The sequence below is a fragment of the Mobula birostris genome, chromosome 2 (assembly GCF_030028105.1).
Source record: "Mobula birostris isolate sMobBir1 chromosome 2, sMobBir1.hap1, whole genome shotgun sequence".
NCBI lineage: Eukaryota > Metazoa > Chordata > Chondrichthyes > Myliobatiformes > Myliobatidae > Mobula > Mobula birostris.
The window spans coordinates 147247200-147271836 of record NC_092371.1 but is presented as its reverse complement, the minus strand read 5'-3'; the positions used below and the strand labels follow the sequence as shown (position 1 = coordinate 147271836).

At 39.2% G+C, this 24637-nt stretch overlaps 1 protein-coding gene and 1 long non-coding RNA gene across 2 annotated transcripts in view; one reads left to right on the top strand and one right to left on the bottom strand.

Moving 5' to 3' along the window:
- Positions 1-7400, top strand: part of sh3bgrl2 (SH3 domain binding glutamate-rich protein like 2) — an 83550-nt gene extending 76150 nt beyond the window's left edge. The window contains exon 4 of the mRNA XM_072250187.1: positions 4899-7400. Coding sequence (XP_072106288.1) covers positions 4899-4913 — 15 coding nt within the window. The 3' untranslated portion in view covers positions 4914-7400. The remainder of the gene's footprint in view (positions 1-4898) is intronic.
- Positions 188-24014, bottom strand: LOC140192680 (uncharacterized). Its single transcript, XR_011884399.1, has 3 exons — positions 23978-24014; positions 3001-3082; positions 188-1170 (listed from the first exon to the last, which is right to left on the bottom strand). It is a non-coding gene; the product is annotated as an uncharacterized lncRNA (long non-coding RNA).
- Positions 24015-24637: the final 623 nt, after the last annotated feature.

Here is a 24637-nt window from a genome sequence, read left to right as displayed (position 1 = left end):
CATCTAAAACTTTGACAAACTTTTATAGGTGTATAGTATAGAGTATATTGACTGGCTGCATCACAGCCTGGTATGAAAACACCAATGCCTTCGGACAGAAGGTGCAATAAAAAGGAGTGGCTATGCTGAAGCCCTCTTCTCCATGGGTAAAGTCCTCCTCTTCATTGAGCATATCTACGCGGAGCGATGTTGCAGAAGAGTAGCATCCATCAAGGAATCCTACCGCCCTGATCATGCTCTCTTCCCACTGCTGCCATCAGGAAGAATATAAGGGGATAACTTCACTCAGCTTCACTAGCGCTGTCATTGAACTATTCCTACAACCTATGGACTCACTTTTAAGGACCTTTCATCGCATGTTCTCAATGTTTATTGCTATTTATTTATTAATATGATTTTTTCTTTCTTTTTGTATTTGCACAGTTTGCCTTTTGCACAGTGGTTGTTTGTCCATCCTGTTAGTGTGATCTTTCATTGATTCTGTTGTGTTTCTTGGATTTAAGGTTTCAAAGGTACATTTAATGTCAGAGAAATGTATACAATATACATCCTAAAATGCTTTTTCTTCGCAACCATCCACGAAAACAGAGAAGTACCCCAAAGAATGAATAGAACCCTAAAGTCCCCACAAGCTTCCCTCGTTCTCGCGCATAAGTGGCAGCAAGCATTGATTCCCCTCTCCCCTCACCAGCAAAAAAAAGCATCAGCACCCACCACCGAGCACTTGAGCGTGAGCAGAGCAACAGCAAAGACGCAGACTTGCAGTACTCCAAAGACTACTTGTTCATGAGGTATTCCACATGCCACAGGCTCTTTCTCTCTCTCTCTCGAATGAAGTATCTCTGTTTCACAGCGAGAGGGGAGACATAACAAACAACTCGCTGGTTTACGATGTTAAAAGTCCATTGTGTTGCTTTTTTTCAAGTTCTGTGCCCAAAGATCTCGGGTCTCTGGGCACACAGCCTTAGATCTTCCATCTCCCACGACACACCGATCTCCTGCCCAGACACTGACCCACCTCCAGAGCCATGAGATCTTGGCCCTCCGAAGGCGAGCTGAGCTCTTAGGTGGAGCCCTTGGCATGCTGAATAATGGCCAGTCGTGTAACCCCGAGAGTGGGTTCCATTCCTGCAAAGAACCGTAGTCAGTGTGTAACTCTTCAAAAGAACCCTGAAAGGGAAAAACAGAGATATTAAAGATGGAAGAGCTGTTTCTGAAGATGCAAGCAAAGGAGTTGCCGTTAGGCGCCTTTAATCTTCCTAAGCTGCTGCTCCTAATTTACTGTGTATGCCTACAAGAAAGCAAATCTCTGGGTTATATATGGTAACATAAATGTACTTGGATAATCAAGTTACTTCGAAGAGCTCCTCTCTGACACATTGTGGCTCAGCTTTGATGATTAAAACTTATGATTAAAGATATTAGTTGGGATTAATTTGCAGGAATATATTGAAAGCTCCTTGGATAATTGTGCTTTGAAACTCACTGTATAATAGCAATGAAATACTAATATTTTTGAATAATACAAAAGGTAAATGCTATTTATTTGAGGAGGAATTGGCGATGTGTGGAGGACGGGTGAGAGGGAGCAAAGGTATTAATGCTGCTGCAAATTGGTGACCGGAGAATGACCAATGAGTCAAATTGAGCCTCTGTTTGCACTGAAAGGAGCAGCATCTGGTTTATGCCTAGGATGGATAAGGTTTCATTTTATCTTCCCTTTATGGTCATCTCTGAGTTTTGCAGCTTTCCCTCACTCAACCCCTCTCAGGCTCAAACAAAGCCCTTTGTCTGCACCTCAACAGGTTAGCCTCTGCTTCATTCTTCCTTCACTCGAACATCATGTTGGGATGCATTAAGTGTAATTGGGTGACAGGAATTAATGAGTGTGTGCAAGAAAATAGATTATGGAAAATGCATCAGGAATGGGACTGGTGCAATTGTGCGGAAAGCTGAGATAGGATCGATAGTCTAAAGTCTTCTAGGTTGTAAAGTATGAGATGTATTCTATCACTAATCATTTCAGGGGGAAACTGGACACTAAATTTAGTTTGTCTAGCATTGATGTTAAAATGATAGAAGGCTCAGCATCAAACAATAGAACTCATTTCCTTGTAAATATTAGCTATGTATTGGTTGGGAACTTTAAACAATACATGTACAGCAACATTTAGGTTTTTTCTTTCTCCTTTCTGTATTATGGCCTGCAAATGAGATGTGTTTTCCTGTATTGATTTTGCTTTGGGGATGATGCAGTGTTCATCCAAGTTAAGTGTTCATGTCACAGTTTGGCCTCCGTGATCACTAGAGGCTTCTCATGTCACCTTCCAGTATTTTTCCTGATAACTGATGTCAGGCTATAAAGCAGAGTAAATAAATGCCATTCTCCAGCTTTCAAACTAATGGAAGTCTCCCTGATTTTATTGATTTAATGATGTGGACAGAGGGCCTATGGAGCATGTTATTTGAATTATTTATCCAATCTTGTCTGAATACTAACTTGACCTAGTGTTGTCACAAATTTGAGCTCTCCTAATCTACTTTAGGGAGACTGATTATGCATTGTAATATTAATGATGATGTTCAGTGCAGAGCAACCATAATTTTCAGCATAAGTATCCTTTCTGGCGTAGAGGCAGATGCAAAACAGTCATTTAGCAGTTCAACCACTGTTTTCTTTTAGGATCCATATTTTTTGCACTGAGATGAAAAATGTCTTCACTCAGCTTGTCTAAACTCTCTGCCTTGGAAAGATGTGAATGCTCAGTCCTTGAGTGTAGTCAGAGCTCAGACTAAATCGTTTACTTTGAAATGCTAGGGGGATTGAGGTAAACAAGAAACAACAATCTAGATTTCATGAATTTCATGATTTTGTCATACATCCTTTGACACTGACAGATCTTCAGGTTCTCCAAACTGCTGGCTCATCATGTAAGTGTCTGTATTTGAAATAAATGTAAATGCACAAAGTAAGAGGTAGTAAGAATCTATCAGGCTTACTCAGAATCGCCAAAGACCCAGCAGAATTTAAGGCTGAATCCAGTTCAATCCAGTCCTCTTGGGCAGAGACGCCACCTATTGGCTGATTAAAATACATGAGAAATGAGCATTACTTAAATCAGCAACATTGTGATTATCCAGCACCTTTGGGACTTTTGGTACCAGATTAGCAACTTTTCCAAACTATTGGATGTCAATCCTATTTATACTCAAACACCCATTTATGGCCATAATGCAATAAGTTATAGGAGGAGAATTTGGCCATTTGGCCCATCGAGTTCCCTCTGCCTTTTCATTATGTGTGATCCATTTCCCAATCAGCCCCTCTCCTGCCTTCACCCCATAACCCTTCATGCCCTGACTAATCAAGAATCTATCAACTTCTGCCATAAATAAACCCAGTGACTTGGCCACCACAGCCACCTGTGGCAAGAAATTCCACAGATTCACCACCTGCTGGCTGAAGAAATTCCTTCTCATTTTCATTCTAAGTGGACGCCCCTCTATTCTGAGGCTGTGCCCTTTGGTCCTAGACTCCTCACCATAGGAAATATCCCTTCCACGTCTGCACTATTGAGGTCTTTCAATATTTGATAGATTTCAGTGAGGTCCCCCTTCATTCTTCTGAATTCCAGGGAGATGCAAATAAAAAAGCCACTGTATTGTTCCTGTTTTCTAGTCCAGTGACAAATGCAGTACTGTGCAAAAGCTATATAAAACTTTTGCACAGTACTATACAGTATTTATAAAATGATTCAAATGAAGTTTATGTTGGTAGTCCATAGTAGTGAAACACCCACATATAATTGGTATGTGAAAAATGTGATATTGCCTGCTTGGGCAAGTTTTTAAAATCAACAATATGTACATTCTAGACTTGGGCAATGCACATGGAATAAAAATTTAGAAAGGCTTCCCTGCTAAACTTCCTGTTTTGCTCTGGTCTATGAAATGCATTTTGTAATACAACTAGTAATAAAGTAGCTCCATTTTGTACCAGTGATCACCAAGAAAACAAATATAAAAGGTACTGTACCAGTAAGTGCTGTAGTTTATTAAATTACTGTACATTAGATCAGTTAACAAATGCTTTCTCTCTGCAGTCTTTTGCTTAAGGCTGCAGGGAAATGTATGTTGTGTCTGGTCACCTGGGCAGAGGAGTGGTAAATGGAATTTAAGCAAGACTGGTGAGATGATCCATTTGGGGAGGTGCAACGGGGCAAGTAGGGCATCAGGACCTGGGAATGTAGATCCAGAGATCTGTAATTGTTGGAGGCAGGTCTTTAAAATGACAGAATGTTATTCTTCATTGGAGGAAACACAGTATAATGAATGGTGTGTGGAATTATGCTAGAATGTAATACTAGTTTGATTAGAATCCAAGTACCACATACCTTTCCAGTCAACACATTACAGGAAAGATTAGATGAGATTACAGAAGTGACTTAAGGGTACTGCCAGGAGACTAGAGACATAGCTAGAAGGAGAAAAATATTAGGCAGGGGAGTTTCCTTTCAACAGAGGTTGCTGAAAGGAAAACTTAATTATAAGTGTATAAAGTTGAGGTGACTAAAGTAAAGGGAAGGAATATTTCCCTTAGCAGATCGTTGAAAAACATGAGTAATAGATTTAAGATATTTGGTGGAGGAATTAAACGGAAAGGAAAAGAAAAAAATGAATTTATCCAGAGGGTGGTAGGGATTTGGAGCTCACTCCTCATGAGGGCAGATAATTGTATCACATCACATTTAATATTTGAATGTGCATTTGTAGATACATGACCTGGTGGTGGGGAGTGGGATTACACAAACTTTTTCAGCTTGTACAGATGTAATGGGTCAAGAGGCCTCCTGTACTATGTGATACTGTGTACTTAATCTGTTCTGTTTTCTTCATAGGATTCTGAACCATAGTTCCTTGAAGACCCACCTGTACCCTGAATGGTTTGCCTTGTGTAGAGCTGCCTCTCAGCTTGGCTATTCTTTATTGGAACACTTCAGCACAATAAATGCCTTGTGTTATGTCATTGACTATTGCTCTATATCCCAGCTTATCGCAATAAAACCTCTTTGCTGTAATGGCTTTTAGAAGAAAAGAATCATAGGTCATGTCAACTCTACACGAAACAGTCAAGTTTGTGACAAAACTGGATGGCTCCTGTTTGCTGCTTGCCGTCTTGCCTTAGTGAGTGAATTTAGGTTCATCTGAGCAGTGTTGTATCGGTGTTCTACCTTCGCCAACACCATAATTGCCCCTCAAAAATGAAAGGGACAAACCACGGGTTAATGTCAATAGTGCAACGTTTAAATAAGGACATCTCATCTCTATGGCATGCATATAGCCATTAGTGGTGATTAACAGAAGAATAGGAAGATTTTTGTAGATGAATATCTACTGAAAGGGATCAACTTTGTAAAACACTGGCTGCTGGAGGAACTCAGCTGGGCTATTCATTATCGGAACACTTCAGCACTTCAGTGTTATGGTGTCAACCATTGCTCAATTGTGGAGGCAAGGGGTTAGTTGACATTTTGGGTCATTAGACCCAATGTAGGGTGTAGACCCAAAAATGTCAACTATCACTTTGCATCCACAGATGCTGCCTGACTCACTGAGTTCCTCCAGCAGTTTGTTCCTTTTTTTCCTGAAGAGATCTGGTGTTTTATGTCTCTTTATGAAACTACATCATACAAAAGGCTGAAGAGTTTTGAGGAACTGCTGCTGTAATTTCAAACTCTACTGTGCAGAAAGCATGCTGAGATCATTACTGGAGCAATGCCATCATTATAATGCTAGCAAAGGCACAATACTATATCATGTGACCTGGCAGGGATGTATTAAAGGCTTTTTGTTTTTGCTGAGATATCTATTTGCCAAACATTTCTTACTGTGTTTTTGTATGTACTTTCCAACAGGTCCGTATCATTAGCTATTAATAGTTCTCCACAGAAGTTTTGTCAACAGCAAGTCATATTTAATTCAGCTAAAGGAGTATGATACATCTTGCAGAGGCAGGCCCATTAACTTAGTAATTACTTATTTCTGTCTCTGGCTATGTGACATCATGAACAGTTTAAAAGTCTCATTGTCAAACAATGTCCTTCACCAAATATATTTTTACAGCATCATAAAGGTTGAATCCTCAAGGACCACATCAGTCATTTCATCTGGTGAATGGGAAGCAACACAATGGGCAAAATCTAAAATGGATTAAAATGATTCTACCTAGTCATGAATCTGTATTTACTAACCAAAAAAGTAGTAATGTTTGCAAGAGAATCTACTGTCTGATTGACTTATCAAATCTGAATTAAATAAACATGAAGCTGGTAGAAACAGGGTGAGACCATGGATAAGTTGTATTCTAAGGATTATTTTGTCAACATATAACAAATCCTATATCTGCTTGCTGTGTTCAGTGGGTTTTGGAGCTTAGAGTTAATTGTGTTTTACTTGGTGTAACATATGAGTTTAGGTTTTCTCCCAACTTATTAGTTGGAAACCAAAGCTATTGTCCTCCATTCCAGCCATGAACACTATTGCCTTGCAATTCCCCCTTCCCTATCAAAAACAAAAAAGATTACTCTCAGCTTCAGTGTCATATATGATTGCCAAATGGGACTTGGGTCAAATACAGTACAGGTCTTGAACACTACTTATCCTTACCTGAACTTCCCCATCCTCAGTTTAGCCAAAGCTGAAAGCCTTGCCCCTCCGTTCTTTTAGTCTGTCAATTGCACTGTTGAATATTTATGACTAAGCATCCACTGTTCTCAAAATAGAGAATACAAAATATTTGCAGCCCTTTGATAGAAAATAGGTATTTTTTCTTTCATCTCATTCCTTATCCAGAGACTAGGCTTCCAGTTTCAGACTCTTCATTCAGGGAAAACATACTTTAGACTTCTAGCCAATCGCCCACTAATGCTTCAGTGAAAGCACCTTATGTATTTCTAAACTCCAGTGAATACTAATTCTATTCATTGTCTTTTCACTGGGTAAACCAATCTACATTACAAGGTAGCATGCCCTTCCTTTGCTATGGAGACTAGAGCAGTGCTGCAGATATACGGGCACAGCAAGATTCCCTTTCTCTTCTACTCGAAACACCAACCCACATCCGATAAAAGCCAATATACCATTTGTCTCCTTAATTGCTGGCTGGCCAAAAATTTGTAGATTCATTTGTACCTCATAATTTATTCACTTCTGTCCTTTAAAAAAATCCCATTTTCCATTCTTCCAACCAGAGGGAATAATGAAATGCTTCTTCACCTAATGCTCTATTTGCCACCTTACTAAATCACTTAAACTGCTATTATCTTTAAAGTCTTTGGATCTGTATCACTAAGGTAAATTGTTTCAACAATTAAAGAAAACAATAGCTAACTTTATTTCCATAAGTTTTTAAATACCTCCAGCTATATTGTAATGGTTGCCAATTTGTGGCCGAAACTAGATTGCAAAGTCACTCAGCTACGTAAAATATGATCAAAAGTATCAGACAAGTTGACACACTTGACCTTCTGGCCAAAACTGTGTGTAAAAAATAAATAAATAAATTCCACATATGGTTATAATCATTTCACAAGATTTCAGAATCAGACATTTTGACAACAATCTAGTTAATATTATATAGGTAGTTGTACCAACTATCAACATGCTGCATGCATCTGGGTGCACCCATGTCTTGTTCATCTTGTAACCCATTATTCACTACTCCTCAAGCACACGTTCTTAACTGGTTCTGGTAGACAAGGTGTGATGGATCGAAAAATGCCTGTCGTGTTTCTTTTCAAATCAAATAGTCTTTTATACTTTAAATGTGTACGTTTGAACTTTGCTGTAAACATGAGCATCATCTCGATGAGTTACTAGAGATGCATCTTTATTTTAATGGTCATCTGGACTAGGTCACATTAATTCTTTTGTTGCATATACCGCATGTGCTATTTGTGTTTTACACACGAATCTGTGCTGTTTGAATACTGATAAAACCTGAAGAATGCCTGTGTATGATGCACATGACTTGCCACAAAGTTTTTAGTCAAATCGCCTAACTCTCTTTGGTAAAGAGATAGTAAATTATTCTGTTGTGATGACATTGATTTGATTCTGTGGTGGTTGGGATGCAGCTCCCCTCTTGACAACTGGACAACCAATACAAAATCTCAGCAGCAAAGGTGCTGTAGATTTCAAATGCCATTTGGTAGAGATATGATTTTCTAGCCAAATCTGTGCCATCAATGTGAAAATTGCAATGTAACTGGAAATTTCATTTCTGAGGAGCATTGCTGCCTCATGTCTTGATCGTGATCTCTGGCTATACCTGTATGAAGATTTTTTTTTTAAATTTCCCAGTGACCACATGGCTTTCTGCTGAGTGCTTCTATTTCCCCTGGTATCTCAAAGGCACATAGGTAGATTAATTGGCAATTAAATCAACCCCAGTGTAGGTAAGTGGAATGAGGGAATTGGTGAGTCATGAGCAGATTCTGGTTGTAAGGAGACTAAGTGGAGACATAGGGCTGATTGATATGCTTTGAGAAGTGCCATTGACCCATGGATTAAATGGCCTCCTCAGTTTGAGGAATTTTAAAAATTTGTATTGCAGTCTGGTTAAATTTTTCTCACAGATTTTTCAGTTAAAGCTACATTAATAAAAAAAATGAGCTTTTTTTAAAACAACGCTCGCAGATGCTTAGAATAATCATTTTATCAATATGACTGGGTAAGCTTGACTTTATACAATACTGAGAAACAATGGATGTAATCAAGACCTGCTTAAAGCAGACTGCTTAGTCAAAAAGACATTTTCCTAAAAGTGTAATGAAAACAAAATGATCTCCACTGAGTGGGGAGCATGCGCACATGACTATTCAGCTGCTTAAAGTGATTACAGGTTCTGAAGAGAACTGCTGCACACATTGGAATTAAAATTTGCTGAGTAAGCAAATGAAGAAATACTCAGGCTATTTATTATTTAAACTACTAGCCAAACAGATCATGAGCTTCTGTCATTACTCATAGATTTTACCTTTCTGAAATGTATAGTCCGGTGAAAATTGTTGTTTTTTTTTTAGTTCAATAACAGTGGGAAAAAGTGATTTTTTTTTTGCCAAAGGCACATAGTAATGTAATGATTCCTCTCCTTCCTTAATATTTGTATTTGCTGTAAATTGTTTTCACAATTGCAGTTCATTACTTGAGCATTACAGAGATGAGTGCATTTACAAAATAAATGATTACTTTCTGATTCACTTTAGCTTTTCAACATAGTGTACATATTAAAAGGTACATTGCAGTTTACATTGCAGTTTATTTTGCAAGCATTTCTCATGCCTCCACAGACTGAAGAATTCAGTCACCCTCTAGAAAATCAACAGAATTAAGATTATAGAAACAAATTCTGTGTGGAGCAAGATGGTTCATGCACTACTTCAAGTGTGGATGAATCATCTGTGGAATGAAACATCAGTTACGAAAGTGAGGACTGAAACCTGTAATTTGCAGAAGTTTCCCTTTTAGCTTTGAACTTAGCTTTTAAATGATTTTATTCTGATGAAATATGTTCTGAAAATTTATGGCTTTCAGTTTATGCTTAATTAATTTTTCACATTTTGCATCTTTGAGATTGTAATCATCATAATTTGAAATGTTTGTATATTTGCACATTTCGATATTTATATGAAGCCATTGCACAACTATTGTTTCATTGAGATATTGACAGAGAAAAGATTTGGATATTGAATGTATAATCCCAGCTACTTGACCTCTGATTTTTCTGGGAAATATGATGGTTGCACAGTACTAAGGGAAAGTTCTCGACTGCCTTGAAATTGGCAGTCACTTGCACTCTGGATTATGTTTTTTTTTCCTCCTATATGGTAAATTAGACTGGTTTCCAGCTCTTTGGGATGGTCTAAGAGATGAAAGGACCTCTCCCAGTGCACTTCCAATTGCACTGCCAGAACTATTCTAACTGCCCTAACCATGGGGTTGAATAATCACAAACATGAGAAAATCTGTAGATGCTGGAAAGCCAAAGCAACAGGCAAAATGCTGGATGAACTCACCAGCCAGGCAGCATTTATGGAAAAGACTAAACAGTGAACGTTTCCGGCTGAGACCCTTAATCTAGATGCAGGGTCTCGGCCCAAAATGTCAATTGTTTACTCTTTTCCATAGATGCTACCTGGCCTGCTTAGCTCCTCCAGCATTTTGTGTGTTTTAAGGGACTATTAAATATGGTGTCTAAATTGAATGTTCATGAATATGTTCATGTTCACTAATTCAGGACCTATTTAAAAGAAACTTGACCACAGGCACAGATGCACTCTTAATAAACCATTAAAAACTTTGAAACTAATGAAATGAAACGAAGACCATTACTTACCTTTCTCCTATTACCAGACTTCCTCCATTTCATTTCAATGACCTTACTATTCTGGCAGCAGTTTTCCCAGCCCAAGACTCCACCTGCTGAGCACAGGTGTCCAGCAGTTTGCCGGTCTTGCAGAAGATTTGCAACTGAGCTGTGTGTGTTAGGTACACCAACGTTAAAGAACCTAAATTACTTTGATCATATAGAACATAGAACAGTATAGCGCAGCACAGGCCCTTTGGTCTATGCTGTGCCAATCTTTTGACCTATTTCAATCTCAATCTAATGGATCCCTCTAGTATAGTTCTCCATTTTTCTTTCATCAAGGTGCCATCTAAGAATCTCTCAAATGTCCCTACTGTACCAATCTCTACTATCACCCCTAGCAGTGTGTTCCATGCATTCACCACTGTTTTAAAATTGAAACACCTACCTCTGATATTTCCCAAATCACCTTAAAACTATGCCATCTCCTATTAGCCATTTCTACCCTGGAAAGATGATGCTGGTTGTCCATGCTTTCAATACTTCTTATACACCTCTGTCAATTCTCCTTGCATCCTTTTCCACTCCAACGAGAAAAGCCCTTACTTGCTCAACCTTTCCTCATAAAAGATGCTTTCTAATTCAGGCAGCATACTGATAAATTGTCTGCACCCTCTCTAAAGCTTTCATATCCTTCCTATAATGAAGTAACTGGAACTGAATGCGCCAAGTGTGGTCCTCACTGTTGTTGCTGTATTCCATTTAACATACCTTATTACCTTTTGTGTCTTGTATGTTCTAACTGATCCTTTCTCAATCCAAAATTACTCAACATAGAAGTCAATTGTCAAACTAAGCAAAGTGTTAGCATTCCTTGTAAACAATGGGTTCCTACTGGATTTTATTCCAGATGGTAAAAAGCTTTTCTTGCTCAGCTCTGCCTCCCACATTCTCACTTCTCCCAATGAGTTGACAAAGGCACTTCCATCCAGAGTATGATGAATCAACTAAGCTTTATTTAACTCTCAGCCCACCAGTGCATTGTTGGTTTTATGAGCTTATAATGTTGAGCTTCAAGCCAATTTAATATCTCCTTGTTTTAGAACATTGGATATTATAACAGAGGACACATACCAATATGCAAACCATTTTCTGTTTCATAGTTCTATTGTAAAACAGTACACTTTAAATGGAGAAATACTCCTTGTATCAACACAGCTTACTGCAATGCTTCCTTGCAACAATGAAGCCATTATAATTATTTAATAATGGCTTACAACTTCCTGTGTATTTCCACCCACAGATGCACAATTGGGCACAATTACAAGTTACTTTAGGCAGAAGATAGAAGCACAATAAATCAGTATGTCTGAAACAATTGTGTTTTTTTAATTCTCTATTTAATTCCCCAGACTGAATACATCTCTGCCTGTAATAATGGCCAAATTGTAGAGCTTTTTTGCATGTTTGGTGAGTTTCTTGCAGTTATGAGTGTTTAAGGGAAGGCTTTCCATTGTGTGGATTTATGATGTAGTGGAAGTCCATTTTTCTACTGTGTTTGTTAAGACCGAGAGTTGGGGAGTTGTGGAATTGTTTGAATATAGCAGGTGTTAATTCAGAAGAGCACCAATCTTCAGTTCATTACTATAATAAAAGAATTAATCCAATTTCAAATTATGCAGACAGAGCACTGGCTCACAGTAGGAGACTGGCTGCTCAAGAGATCTGGTTTGAAATCTGACAAGTCTATGAGGCCTTCACATCAGCCAAATATAAAGCAACAGATATATTCATTAGTCTGCATCAAACCAGGCATCAGACACCTTCAGCTAAGCTATTTTGCATATTGTTACAGAGATCAAGGAAGCTTCCTAACTAGCACATCAAACCTGGTTATCAGCATACTTGCCCTGAATATCAATAACTCAGATATTAGTGTACACAACACCAACAGGTGCCTGAGTTCTCAGTCCTCAGGCGGCTTTAGATCATCCATGTAAATTACTTTGTCTCAGAAAAAGTGATTAAACAGTCGCTGTGTAACCATTGCAAATTCAATGGAACCATTTGTCAGACACGAAATACTGAAATAAACACTATCATTATTGCTACTGAAATTGTATTGAATCACCTGCTAAAGCATGGTGTACTTTGAGATGAGGAGACAGAGAGGGTCTTCAAGAGAATGTCAGCTTGCCTTGTTGAAGAATGACCATTTACAAGAACTAGCTTAAGTCTCTGAGTGACTCAATTCAGCAGTCTGGGTTTCTTTTAATCAGTCCTCACTGTGATGCATGCTAAATTTTCTTTTTCAAAGTTCAAAGTAAATTTATCTTTTTCTTTTGAAAACATTTTTCCAGAGCTTCATATGATCACGGGGATTAGGAGCACGATAGATCATTTCATCTTTCTGGCCTGCTTTGCTATTCACTATGATTATGACTTAACATCCACTTTAGTGCTCTGCTCTTTCCTTCTATCTACATAAATATAGAACTTAATTTGTTCCCAGGTTGCCAGTTCAAATGGCATTACATTTCAGAAGAAAAGCTTGATGTGCATCTGCATGTATGTTCTGTGTTCAATTCAAGCTTATTTCTACCCTGCTATGTCTATTAAAGTTCAACAGAGGCTAACTTATTTTATACTGAACTCAGTATTTACGTATATTTCTGTTATGCAGATTTCCATTAATTTCCTTCTATTTTATGGTGACTATAAACTTGAGTTTGGCAGGAAATTGTAGGGCAATCCTACGGAGGCTAAACAGGCATGCAAAAAAGTTAGCGATTTTATTGTTCCACAACAGGAAACTTGCAGTGTAACCTATGCCCTATAACTGATTTAATAAACTAAATTTACAGTTTATCCACAAATTTCCTGTGTTCTTTATGCATTGATGAGTCTGTTCAAATGTGATCTAGCTCAATGATAAGAAAAGGTTTGGTGCTAAGAATTTCACTGCATTATTTCACATTGTTATTGAAGCTCTGGTAACTAGTCCCTGTCATATTTAAACTAGGTTGCTGGAAACATTTTATTCCTGCATTAAATAATAAAATTTATTTATATTTGTGTCCTACTGATGTTAATGTAGTTTGTTGTTCTAAATGTTGAATACAAGAGTTTTTACATTGCGTGAGATTTTTTTCTGATGTCTTCAAATCATGTAAAGTAATTGTGAAACTATTGGCACAGTCCTTGTGTAATGTATACTGTTGAAATAAACATGTATTACTCAGTACAATACTAAGTGTTAAAGTCGCATTACGTCTAGGTCATAGAATCATAGAACATCTAGTCCATGCCAAACAATTATTCTGCCTAGTCTCATTATCCTACACCCAGACCATAGCCCTCCAGACCCCTCCCAACCTTGCACTTATCCAAACTTTTCATAAATGCTGAAATCGAAGCTGCATCCACCACTTCCACTATTATTCCACACTCACACCACAGTAAATGGTGGCCTTATTAACAATGCCCATATTCCTTAAATTAAGTTTGCATAAAATGGGTACACTGCTTACCTGACAGAGATAGCAAATGCTTTTCTCATGCAGCCAAAGCTATTATCTTTAGGTATTACTTCAGCAATATGTACGTTCTGTGAAGGTAGGCATTTGTTTTGATATGGTCTCCAAAGTTAAGTTTTTTGAACTTCTGTGATATAGTTTCTAATAGTGGAGACCTCTTTTGCAAAATTACACCTCTGCCCTCATCAGACAAAGCGGTAAAGACCTTTGCTTTGTCTGTTCCTATTGTAGACCATCTGCTCTGAAGGTGGAGAAGAGAGAGGGTCTCCATCTCTAATAGTCAGTGTATACAATCATCTAAGTACATTGTGTTTGTTAACAAAAGCCTTGGTTTGAAGAATATGGTTGGAATGGCATGGTGCAATAGCTGACAGCATGAAGTAACTTAAGGGTAACTAGTTCTTGTTACAGCATGTGAACACAAGAAACTGCAGATGCTGGAATCTGGTGCAGTCTCGACCCAAAACATTGCCTATCCATTTTCCTCCAGCCTGACCTGCTGAGTTCCTCCAGCATCTTGTTAAGTATGTATTGTGAGAAGAGTGGTGCACTTTAGGAGGGAAGACCTGGTCAGCACCTTGATTTAGTATGTGTGTGTTATTTTTATGTGAGGGGACTTTGAAAATGTTTAGTCAACCATTGAACATTTTAAAAGTGCCTAACCAACAGAGGTTGACAAGATTAATTACAAGTTTGTCTTCATAAATTGCCTGCATTTTGAAAGCCTTTAAATTGGAAAAACAAGGGAAGAAAGCTGTTGATGCTGGAATCTGGAACAAAAGCAAAATATGTTGAAAGAGCTCAATCTGTGGAAAGAGAAGCGAATCAACATCTGTAGCCAGGGACTCTTCCTCAGACCTGCAGGAAGAGTGAAGGTTTACAGATGAGGAGGAATGAGGTGCAACACAAAAGACTATATAGAGATTAGGGGATAAAGGACACAAGACATTCTGCAGACACTGGAAATCCAGAGTTACACTTACAAAATACTGGAGGTACTCAGCAAGTCAGGCAGCATCTATGGAGAGGAATAAGGAGCAAATGTTTCCAGCCAAGAACCTTCATAAGGACATGTGTATTGGAATTGATTTTCATTACCATATATACTGAGACAGTTAGAAATTTAATATTTCAGTAATATTTGAATAATTCATGCCAGCATGTTATTTGTGTGCATACACCTCAGTTAAAGTAAAACCAAAGAAACACCTTTATCTCCTGGCTCTTTGTTTTCCTTTCCATTAGTTTTTCTGTTTTAGAGTCACAAAATATAATAGTGGTGACGAGATTTTTATAATGAACCAGAGATGATTACCTACCTGTTGAAGCTTTACTGATATTATGAAAGTAATGCAGGAACATTTAGAATCAAAATCACTGTTGATTGTAGAATGCTTTAGGTTTCATAAGTGGAATCAAAAGGAGGGAGTCCATTTCAGCTGAACTGAAGAGATTGCTTGAGCATTGTCAGTGTAGTGGTGGGCTTAATGATGCACTGAGAGTTCAGTTTCTTTGTGAAATCTTGAAGAAAGCATTCAAAAACAGCTCCTAACTGAAGCACAACTCATGTTTAAAAGAACAGTTGAAATTGCTGTGTTAATGGAAACATTTTATATATAGGCATCCATTAGTCTCATGAGACCATGGATTTGCACCTTGGAAGGTTTCCAGGGTGCAGGCCTGGACAAGGATGTATGGAAGACCAGCATTTGCCCATGCTGCAAGTCTCCCCTTGTCCATGCCACCGATGTTGTCCAAGGGAAGGGCATTAAGACCTATACAGCTTGGCACCGGTGTCGTCACAGAGCAATGTGTGGTTAAGTGCCTTGCTCGAGGACACAACACGCTGCTTCAGCCAAGTCTTGAACTAGCAACCTTAAAATCACTAGATGAATGCCTTAACCACTTGGCCATGCGCCAACACAAATAATGGAAACAGCAGAGATACAAATGAGTTGCAGTTAGGAATGAGAGTAAGTGTGAACTAAATTCCAATGCTCAATAGAAACTGGCCTGGCTGAACAACTAGTGCTACGTTGTGACAGGGGCTCAGACACACCAGACCAACGTAGGTTTAAAGGCAAAACTTGCAGAAAATGCAACAAAGTAGGACATATACAAAGAGCATATTGGGCAGACAAATGAACAGCACAGGATAGAGAAAAGGATAAAAGTCAAACTACAGTTTCAAAACGAGTACAAATTGCATGCTGTTGAGGAAAAAATCTGATAATGAGAGTGACACAGGGCTAAGTGAAAACTAACCAGAAACAATCAATATAGCTTATATCAGAATGAATGGTAAATTAAAATGGAATTGGACACTCACCCAGTCATTCCACAAAATGAGATTGAACAGCCTTTCAAAGATAATGAACTGAAACCTGCAGATATCCAACTAAGAACTTATACTAGAGAAAAGTTACCTCCCGTGGGAATGACATTTGTAACTGAAATACAACAACCAACAAGCCCCATTGTACATGAGGGCCAGCATTGTGGAGATGCAAGTGGCTGAGACAACTACAACTTAATTGGAGATCCATCCATGATTTGCATGCCACATCCTCTGCAATAAAGTCAAATGAATGTTAATTAAGAAATATACTGGATGATGCCACAGCCGTGTTCAGGGATGGCATTGGAAAACTCAAACATATTAAGGGTAAAATTGTGTCAAATGAAAATGCCACACCCAAGTTTTAAAAAGCCTATCCAGTTCCTTATCCCATCTGTAATAAAGTAGCTGGTGAACTGTATTATATGGAGGTTGAAGGAATTCTTTCCAAGTTTGGGTGGAGTCCATGAGCAACACCAATGGGGACAGATGCCAAGAAGAATGGGTCTGTCAGGATCTGTGCTGATTTTAAGGTCACCATCACCACGATCCTAAAATTAGATCAAAACCCTCTACCCAGGATAGAGGATATGTTTGCAAACCTTTCTGGAGGGAAACACTTCAGCAAAGTGAACTTAGCTGAAGCTTACCTACAGTTGGAGATGGAAGAGTCCAAAGCATTTCTCACTATTAACACTCACAAAGGGCTTTATCGATATAATAGACTTATTTTTGGATGTCCTGGCACTCAGTACTACCTGGATGACATCATTGCTACCAGTAAGGATGACAAGGAACACTTCCAAAATCTCAAGACAGTGTTCAAGAGATTAGAAGAGATGACTCAACAAATGTGAATTCTTTAAATCAAGAATTGCTTACAGTGGTCACACCATCGACACACAAGGATTACACAAGAGTGCCTAGAAAATTAAAGCAGTGTTGGATGACCCAAGGATGAAGGACATCTCACTGTTGCAATCCTTTTTCAGGATTTGTCAATTATTACAACAGCTTCTTGCCAAATCTGGCTACTGTGCTCCACCCCTTGAACTCATTACTACAGATCGGAAAGAAATGGCAATGGACAAAGCCGTGTGAGGTGGCTTTCCAAAAGGCAAAGAAAATGGTAAATCAGATAATGAAAATCAGACACTGTACGTTATGATCCACATCATCCAGGGAAACTTGCAATTCACTGTTCAGAAGGAAGGTGTTCAGAGCAGTCAGAACCCCTTCCTGCAGACCCAGAGTCAACCTCTACAACCACTACGGAGGAGGACCCTGAATCTGAGATTGTTTCACAGCCACAAGTTTCACCTGCCAGACAGAGAGATTCCCCTTGTCAGGAAAACATTATCATATAAGGATAAGAAATGCCCCACAGTGATCAAATCTTTAGGCCTGAATCTAAAGATTTTGTAGTTAATTGGCAAGCTTCAAACCTTATGCATTTGTAGCTGCCTCTGCATCCATCATGATCATATCTTTGGAAGTTTGCATTAATCTTATTTTGTCTCAAGCATTTTATTGTCTACTATTTGTCAATCTGGAGATGAGGCAACTTGGTTACTTACAAAAATGTTAAATATAAACAGTTATGAAAAGAAACATTTAATTACCAAACAGCCTGGAAATATTTTTCAAGCTACAAAGCCAATGCATATAATTATTTTAATACCTATCATTTGATTAATACAAAGGAAAGGATTTCCACCTCAGAAATGCCAGTTGAATCTGTACATGTTCAAACATATACAGGCCTCACCCACTTCACTTCTGTGGGAATGTACGGGTTGACCAAACATTCAGATACAATTACTACATTTAGGACATGTTTAGACAAGCACTTCAATAGGCCAAGACTGAGAAGGATACAGTCCTAATCCAGGTTAATAGTATTAATGTAGATGAGCAAAAAGGTTGGATTGAACCTGGAGGGAGGTAAGGTGTACTATATAACTACAAGGTGCTGGGTGGACTGACTAACAAAGATAGATTAGGAAAAGGTTTGGCATTCAGATTGTGCTGTCAACAAAGCTGAATCTCAAAGAGGTAGGTGAGTGAGGGAGCATTCTTGGTGGTGGGAGGGCCATGTATTGCATTACCTAGTGACTGAGAGCTGCAAGTAGATAATCATGGTGCAGAAGGTGAACAGCCATCACTATGCATGTCACAACAACGTCACTGCTAAGCCAGAATAGAATCAGAAACGTTGGACACCAAAGATTTCGCTTCCTGAAGACTTGTAGGTGGATTGTATGGATTTTGGACTGCTGATCATGAAAATCATCATGAAATTTCAGTATCACACACTTTTTTTAATTGAATCCCTTATATTTGTTACAATTCAGTATTCAACACCATAATTCCCTCCAGGCTTGACAAGAAGCTCAGAGACCTTGGCCTTCACCCTGCCTTGTGTAGCTGGATCCTAGACTTCCTGTCAGATCACTGGCAGGTGGTAAGAGCAGGCTTCCTCACCTCTGCCCCTCTGACTCTCAACACAGGTGCCCCTCAGGGCTGTGTACTAAGGCCTCTTCTTTACTCTGTATACCCATGACTGTATCGCCACCCATACCTCCAATCTGCTAATTAAATTTGCTGATGTCACTATACTGATTGGCTTAATCTCAACTAATAATGAGGCAGTCTACAGAGAGGAAGTCGTCACCCTGACTCAGTAGTGTCAAGAAAACAACCTCTCCCTCAATGTTGCAAAAACAAAGGAGCTGGTTGTGGACTACAGGTGGAATGGAGACAGGTTAGCCCCTATTGACATCAATGGATCTGGGGTTGAGAGGGTAAACAGCTCAGCGTGAACATCACTGAGGATCTCACGTGCTCTGTGGTGAAAAAGGCACAACAGCGCTTCTTTACCTCAGATGGTTGACAAAAGTTTGATATGGCCCCCCAAATTCTAGGAACTTTCTATAGGGGCATGATTAAGAGCATCCTGACTGGCTGCATCACTGCCTGGTATGGGAAATGTACTTCCCTCAATCGCAGGACTCTGCAGAGATGCAGAGAGTGGTGCAGACAACCCAGCGCATTTGTAGATGTGAACTTCCCACTATTCAGGACATTTACAAAGACAGGTAGGTAAAAAGGGCCCGGAGGATCATTAGGGACCCAAGTCATCCCAACCACAAACTATTCCAGCTGCTACCATCCAGGAAATGGCACTGCAGCATAAAAGCCTGGACCAACAAGCTCCGGGACAGCTTCTTCCACCAGGCCATCAGACTGCTTAATTCATGCTGACACTACTGTATTTCTGTTATATTGACTATACTGGTGTACATATTTATTATAAATTACTATAATTGCAAATTGCACATTTGAACAGAGATGTAATGCAAGATTTTTACTCCTTATGTATTGGAAGGATGTAAGTAATAAAGTCAATTCAATTCAGAATTCAAGTCAATTAAAATGTTGCCCACAATGTAAGCTTAAATGTTTTCTATCTTGTCCAGGTATGCCTGGGCACGCTTTGGGTTGGCAGTATGACCCACAACAATGGTGTCTTTTTATTGATTCTTCAGTTTTAAGCCTGAAAGCTGTGCAGCTACACAATAGCAATGTCCACCCTTCGATATCAATCAGCAGTACAGTACACATGAAAGGAAACTACCAAAATTTGGAAGTCTTGTTGAAACATACCCAGTACAGCACTACAACTGGAACATCTGTGGCGATCAGAATGTACTAGCACTGCTACTAGGAATACAGCTTGGCTACACCAGGTACTGTTGTTTCATTTGTGAATGGGACAGCTGTGCTAAAGAATCCTATTGCATTAAAAAGGATTGACCATTCCATAAGCAGTTGGCTTCAGGGCAGAAAAATGTGGCACATAAGCACTGATAGGTGCTACAAAGGTATTTTGGCTTTCTCATCATATAAAACTGGGGCTATGAAAAATTTTGTGAAAGCAATAAACAAGGAAGGTGAAGGATTTTGATGCTTCCCAGAATAACTGATGCCAAGATTAAGGAAGGCATTTTTGTTGGCGCACAAATCAAACATGTCATCAAAGACAGGGAATTTGAAGAACTTCTAGTGGGATCGGGGAAAATCACACAGAAGGCATCCAAGGATCATGTTGAAAAATGTTTTGTCAACTACAGAGCACCAAATTATGTGCAGCTGGTTGAAAACATGCTTCAAGCATACAAAACAGTGAAGTGCAATATGTCACTAAAGATGCATTTCCTGCATTCCTGTTTTACACTCTCCCCTGCAAACCTTGGCGCTGTCAGTGATGCGCATGGTGAAGGGTTTCACCAGGACATTGTGGTCATGGTATCAGGGCAACTGGAATCCATCAATGCTGTCTGATTATTGTTGAACATTTAAACAAGAAGCCTCAGACACTGAGTACAAATGAAAGTCATCAATGAACATTTTTAGCTCAGTTAAAATATTGCAAAGGGTCAGCACCATTATGTTATTAAACACATTATATTCAATAAAAGTTAATTTCCTTTTACTCTAAATTCCTACATGATATACGTAGTCTGAAATTATATTTGTGTTCAGCTTCAAGCAGTCCATCATAACCATAAGGGATTTCTGAGGAAGCAACACATTCAAAAAAAATTTCCTGTCCAATGAAATTAACTGCACAAAGTGACATTCTGCTTATGGTATCTATACCAGTGAAGAAAAGCAACCCAACATAATCCCAACTACTACCTCTTGGTCTGTTGTCCTGGTTCTTCAAATACACACCAACATCACTTCTATTGGTATTGGTATATTATTGTCATACGTAACAAGAAACAGTGAAACACTTGTCTTGCCTACTGTTCATACAGATTAGATCTATTACACAATGCATCAAGACAGAACAAGGTAAAATAATAACAATGTAGAATAAAATGCACCTTACTCTTCTAGTAAGATGGCAGCACATTTGGACACAGTGACCTCTCAAGGGTTGATAGGTTCTTGATTAGTCGTGGCGTACAAGGTTATGGGGAGAAGGCAGGAGAATGGAATTGAGAGGGACAACAAATCAGTCTTGATGGAATGGTGGAGTGGACTCGATGGGCCAAATGGTCTAATTCTGCTGCTATGTCTTATGGTCACCACAACTTTAGTCCTGAAGTACACCCATAAAAGATCCACAGCAGAGGGAGATTGAACCAACATAATAGATACGCTTATTTGACCTCATTTAGAAGGAAACATTGCACAGTCTATGTAGAAATTCATGAATATACTAATCAGAGGCAAGAATTCCCACTGTACCCTGCTATGGTAATCTGATTGAAACCTCAACTTCTACCACAGCTATCTTGAAAGATACAGGTAGATTGGTGACAACAAGGTTGAGGGAGTTTATCGATGTTGATTCATGTACCACCTGCTGCAGGTGTGTTCTGGTACTTGCATCCTTCAGGTACAGTGGCTGTGCTAAACATTTCACTTCTGCCTACCTCTGATAACCTTCGACATCCAACCTTCACACTGAGGACACACTAGATTGTTACGTTCGACACCAGCATTGTTTTAAGTAGGTGGCACATATTCCCCGTCCTCAGTGATGGTGAAGTACAGAGGACAAGGCTGAAGCATTTTCACCCACATTTAGCCAGAAGTGCTAAGTGGTTGATACAACTTTGCTTTCATCTGTGACCCCACCATCTTGTTCTTCAGACAAGGTGATTCATTCCATGCAATACCAAAAAAAGAGCAAAGTCAATGGGATCGGGTGACACACTAACTACAACCCCAAAGACCTGTGGTCTGGAACTAGCCCTGCCCCTTGGCAAGCAGTGAAATGACTTTGCCTGTCACCCAATCATGCAGAAGCTTGAAGTGTCCTGAAAATAGAAGGAAGTCCGAGCTCAAATAGTAATTTTAAATTAGTTTCTTCTTAATTTGCTATAAAAATTAAGATGGAATAAAAAAATGGAATGAAGTCACAGGTCAAGCATCAGCTATAATAGGTAGAACATGTCTGGGAGACTAAATGGTCTCCTTTCTCCTATGAAGTTGAACATCACACAAAAAGAAAATTCTAGCCTGAGAGCCAAGTTGTGATTCACAATGCCACTGGAAAAGAACAATAAATACAGCCTCATTTATGTCATGCTTTTAACAATTGCAAACTGGAAAAACAGTGATATTTTTGAAATACAAGTTGCTACCTTTTAAAGGTAGATAAGATTTGAAAGAAAATCAGAGTCCGACTTCTCATTTTTTCCCTCTCCAGTCCTGAAGAGGGATCTCAGCCCGAAAAATTGACTGTTTACTCATTTCCATAGATGCTGCCTGGCCTGTAGAGTTCCTCTAGCATTTTGTGTGCTGCTCAGATTTCCAGCATCTACAGATTTTATTTCATTTGTGATTAGATTGACAATTAGCACCTCCCAAGAAAAATGCATGTCCAGTAGATCAATTGGATCAAAGGGCAGAAGTTCATTGTTGTACATGAATTTGTCAAAAATCACAAGCCATTCCCAGGGTTTGAATGCATTCCCTGTTTACACAAGACCATAAGTGAGAAAATACACAAAATCACTTGATAAAGTAACTTGGTTTTGCACCTTGCTATCTACCTGCATCAAGGTGTAGAACCTTGTTAGCATCCCCCACCCCCACATCAGGGTCAAGTGAAGCCTTGAGAGCAGGTGGTGGGTGGTCACTTGAGTTGCTTGTGCACATCACAAGTCTTGGTTATGCAGCCACTGACACCAGGCAGACAGAACCTGGAGCAAGTTAGTACAACCTGCACCTACACAATTACTTTGATGAACCATGATATGAAAGTCCTGCTATGGATCATCATGATGAGATCGAGAGAAAACACAAAATCTACAATCGCACAAAAGCAGAACAGCTTCATTGAAGATAGTGGAATGCAAAATGCAATCTTCAACCTTACAATGATTTATGGGCACCATATACGTCCAGAAAGACCTATAACCATGTTTCATTGCTTACACCAAAGCTTTTGATAAGGTGAGACATGAAAACTTATAGTAGTCCTTCAGCACTGCAAGATGACCAAATGTATAGTTATCACAAAGAAACAGAAATACGAATTGAAAATGAGCAATGAAACAATTAAGCAAACATGGAAGTCCAATTGCTTTGGGAGCACAGTAACATCTGACAGTAGGGTTGATGTCAAAACTAGGGGATTGAGATTGCTAAATGCACATTCAAGCACTTGAGCAAGATACTAAAGGACAACAATTCTGTGGGTATGAAACTATTTGTCAAGTCAGATTTCTATTTCTTTGAACATGTGCAGCTTCCCCACTTGAAAGGGATTGAATGCATCTACCTGAAGGTTTTTTTAACTAGATTCCACTCAATGACCAAACAACTTTTCCTTTTTCCTCCTTTTATTTCTTGCAAGTGTGGCAGTTTGATAGTTCCATTAGTTCCACCAACCATTTGATGTGTCATTAGACATTTCATTAGTCACCAGACACTAGTCATAAGTTATTAGGTGAAAAAAAAACTGGCTACCTCTCCGGACTTTGCAGACGGATTCCCACCTGCACCTCTCCGCTCCTAATAGACCATTATGTTTTCAAACCGGGCGACCCCTCCCAAAGGTTTGCGCTCTTCTTAAATCTCGTGCCATTTCCCAGAAGCACCTGCGCGCGATGATCTCCGTGACGTGAAGCTCACACTAACCCAAAATGCAGTGACAGCAGTGCTCTTTTGCATGAAACAGTCTCTCAAGTTATTTAAAGTTCAGCATCTTACCGCAGATTCCAACGCTGCTCCTGGACTGCCGCTGTGATGCTGCCCGGTCCTCCCGCTGTTCCAGGAAGCAGCAGCACTCAGGCAGCGGGTTCCATCCGGTCTATAAGTGGATTCTTGCTATTACTTTTAAATCGTATTTTCTTTTGCCTCTAGGTCCCAATACTTTCCAAGAGGTCTAGTCTGACTTGACTGTTCATTCCACACTAACATATGGAAGCGAATGTTGGACTATGTCAAAGCAGAATGAAGGAAGACTTGAGCTGCAGAAATGTGGTCTTTGAGAAGAATGATTAAAATATTGTGGAAGCACGAAGTAAAAAAATTGTGGAAGTGTTGCAAAAAGCTGGAATAAGAAGAAATGCTATCAATCAGGAAACAGCAGGTGGGAATTTCTGGGACATGCACTGAGGAAAGAAAAGCTCGAGTATCTTCCAGTGCCAGGAAAATTGATGGAAGTTGCCACAGTTGATAGCCCATGACATTCATAAGTTACATCAAGGGATGGGTAAGCAAAAGTTGGAGAGCTTATTAGAACTTCTTTGACAACGGCAATGACATCTACCTGCACTGCCCTCTAATACAAGAGATTTTGCACTATACTGTTGTTTTACCATGTCCTACCTCAAAGCATCATTGTAATGAATTGATCTGCATGGACAG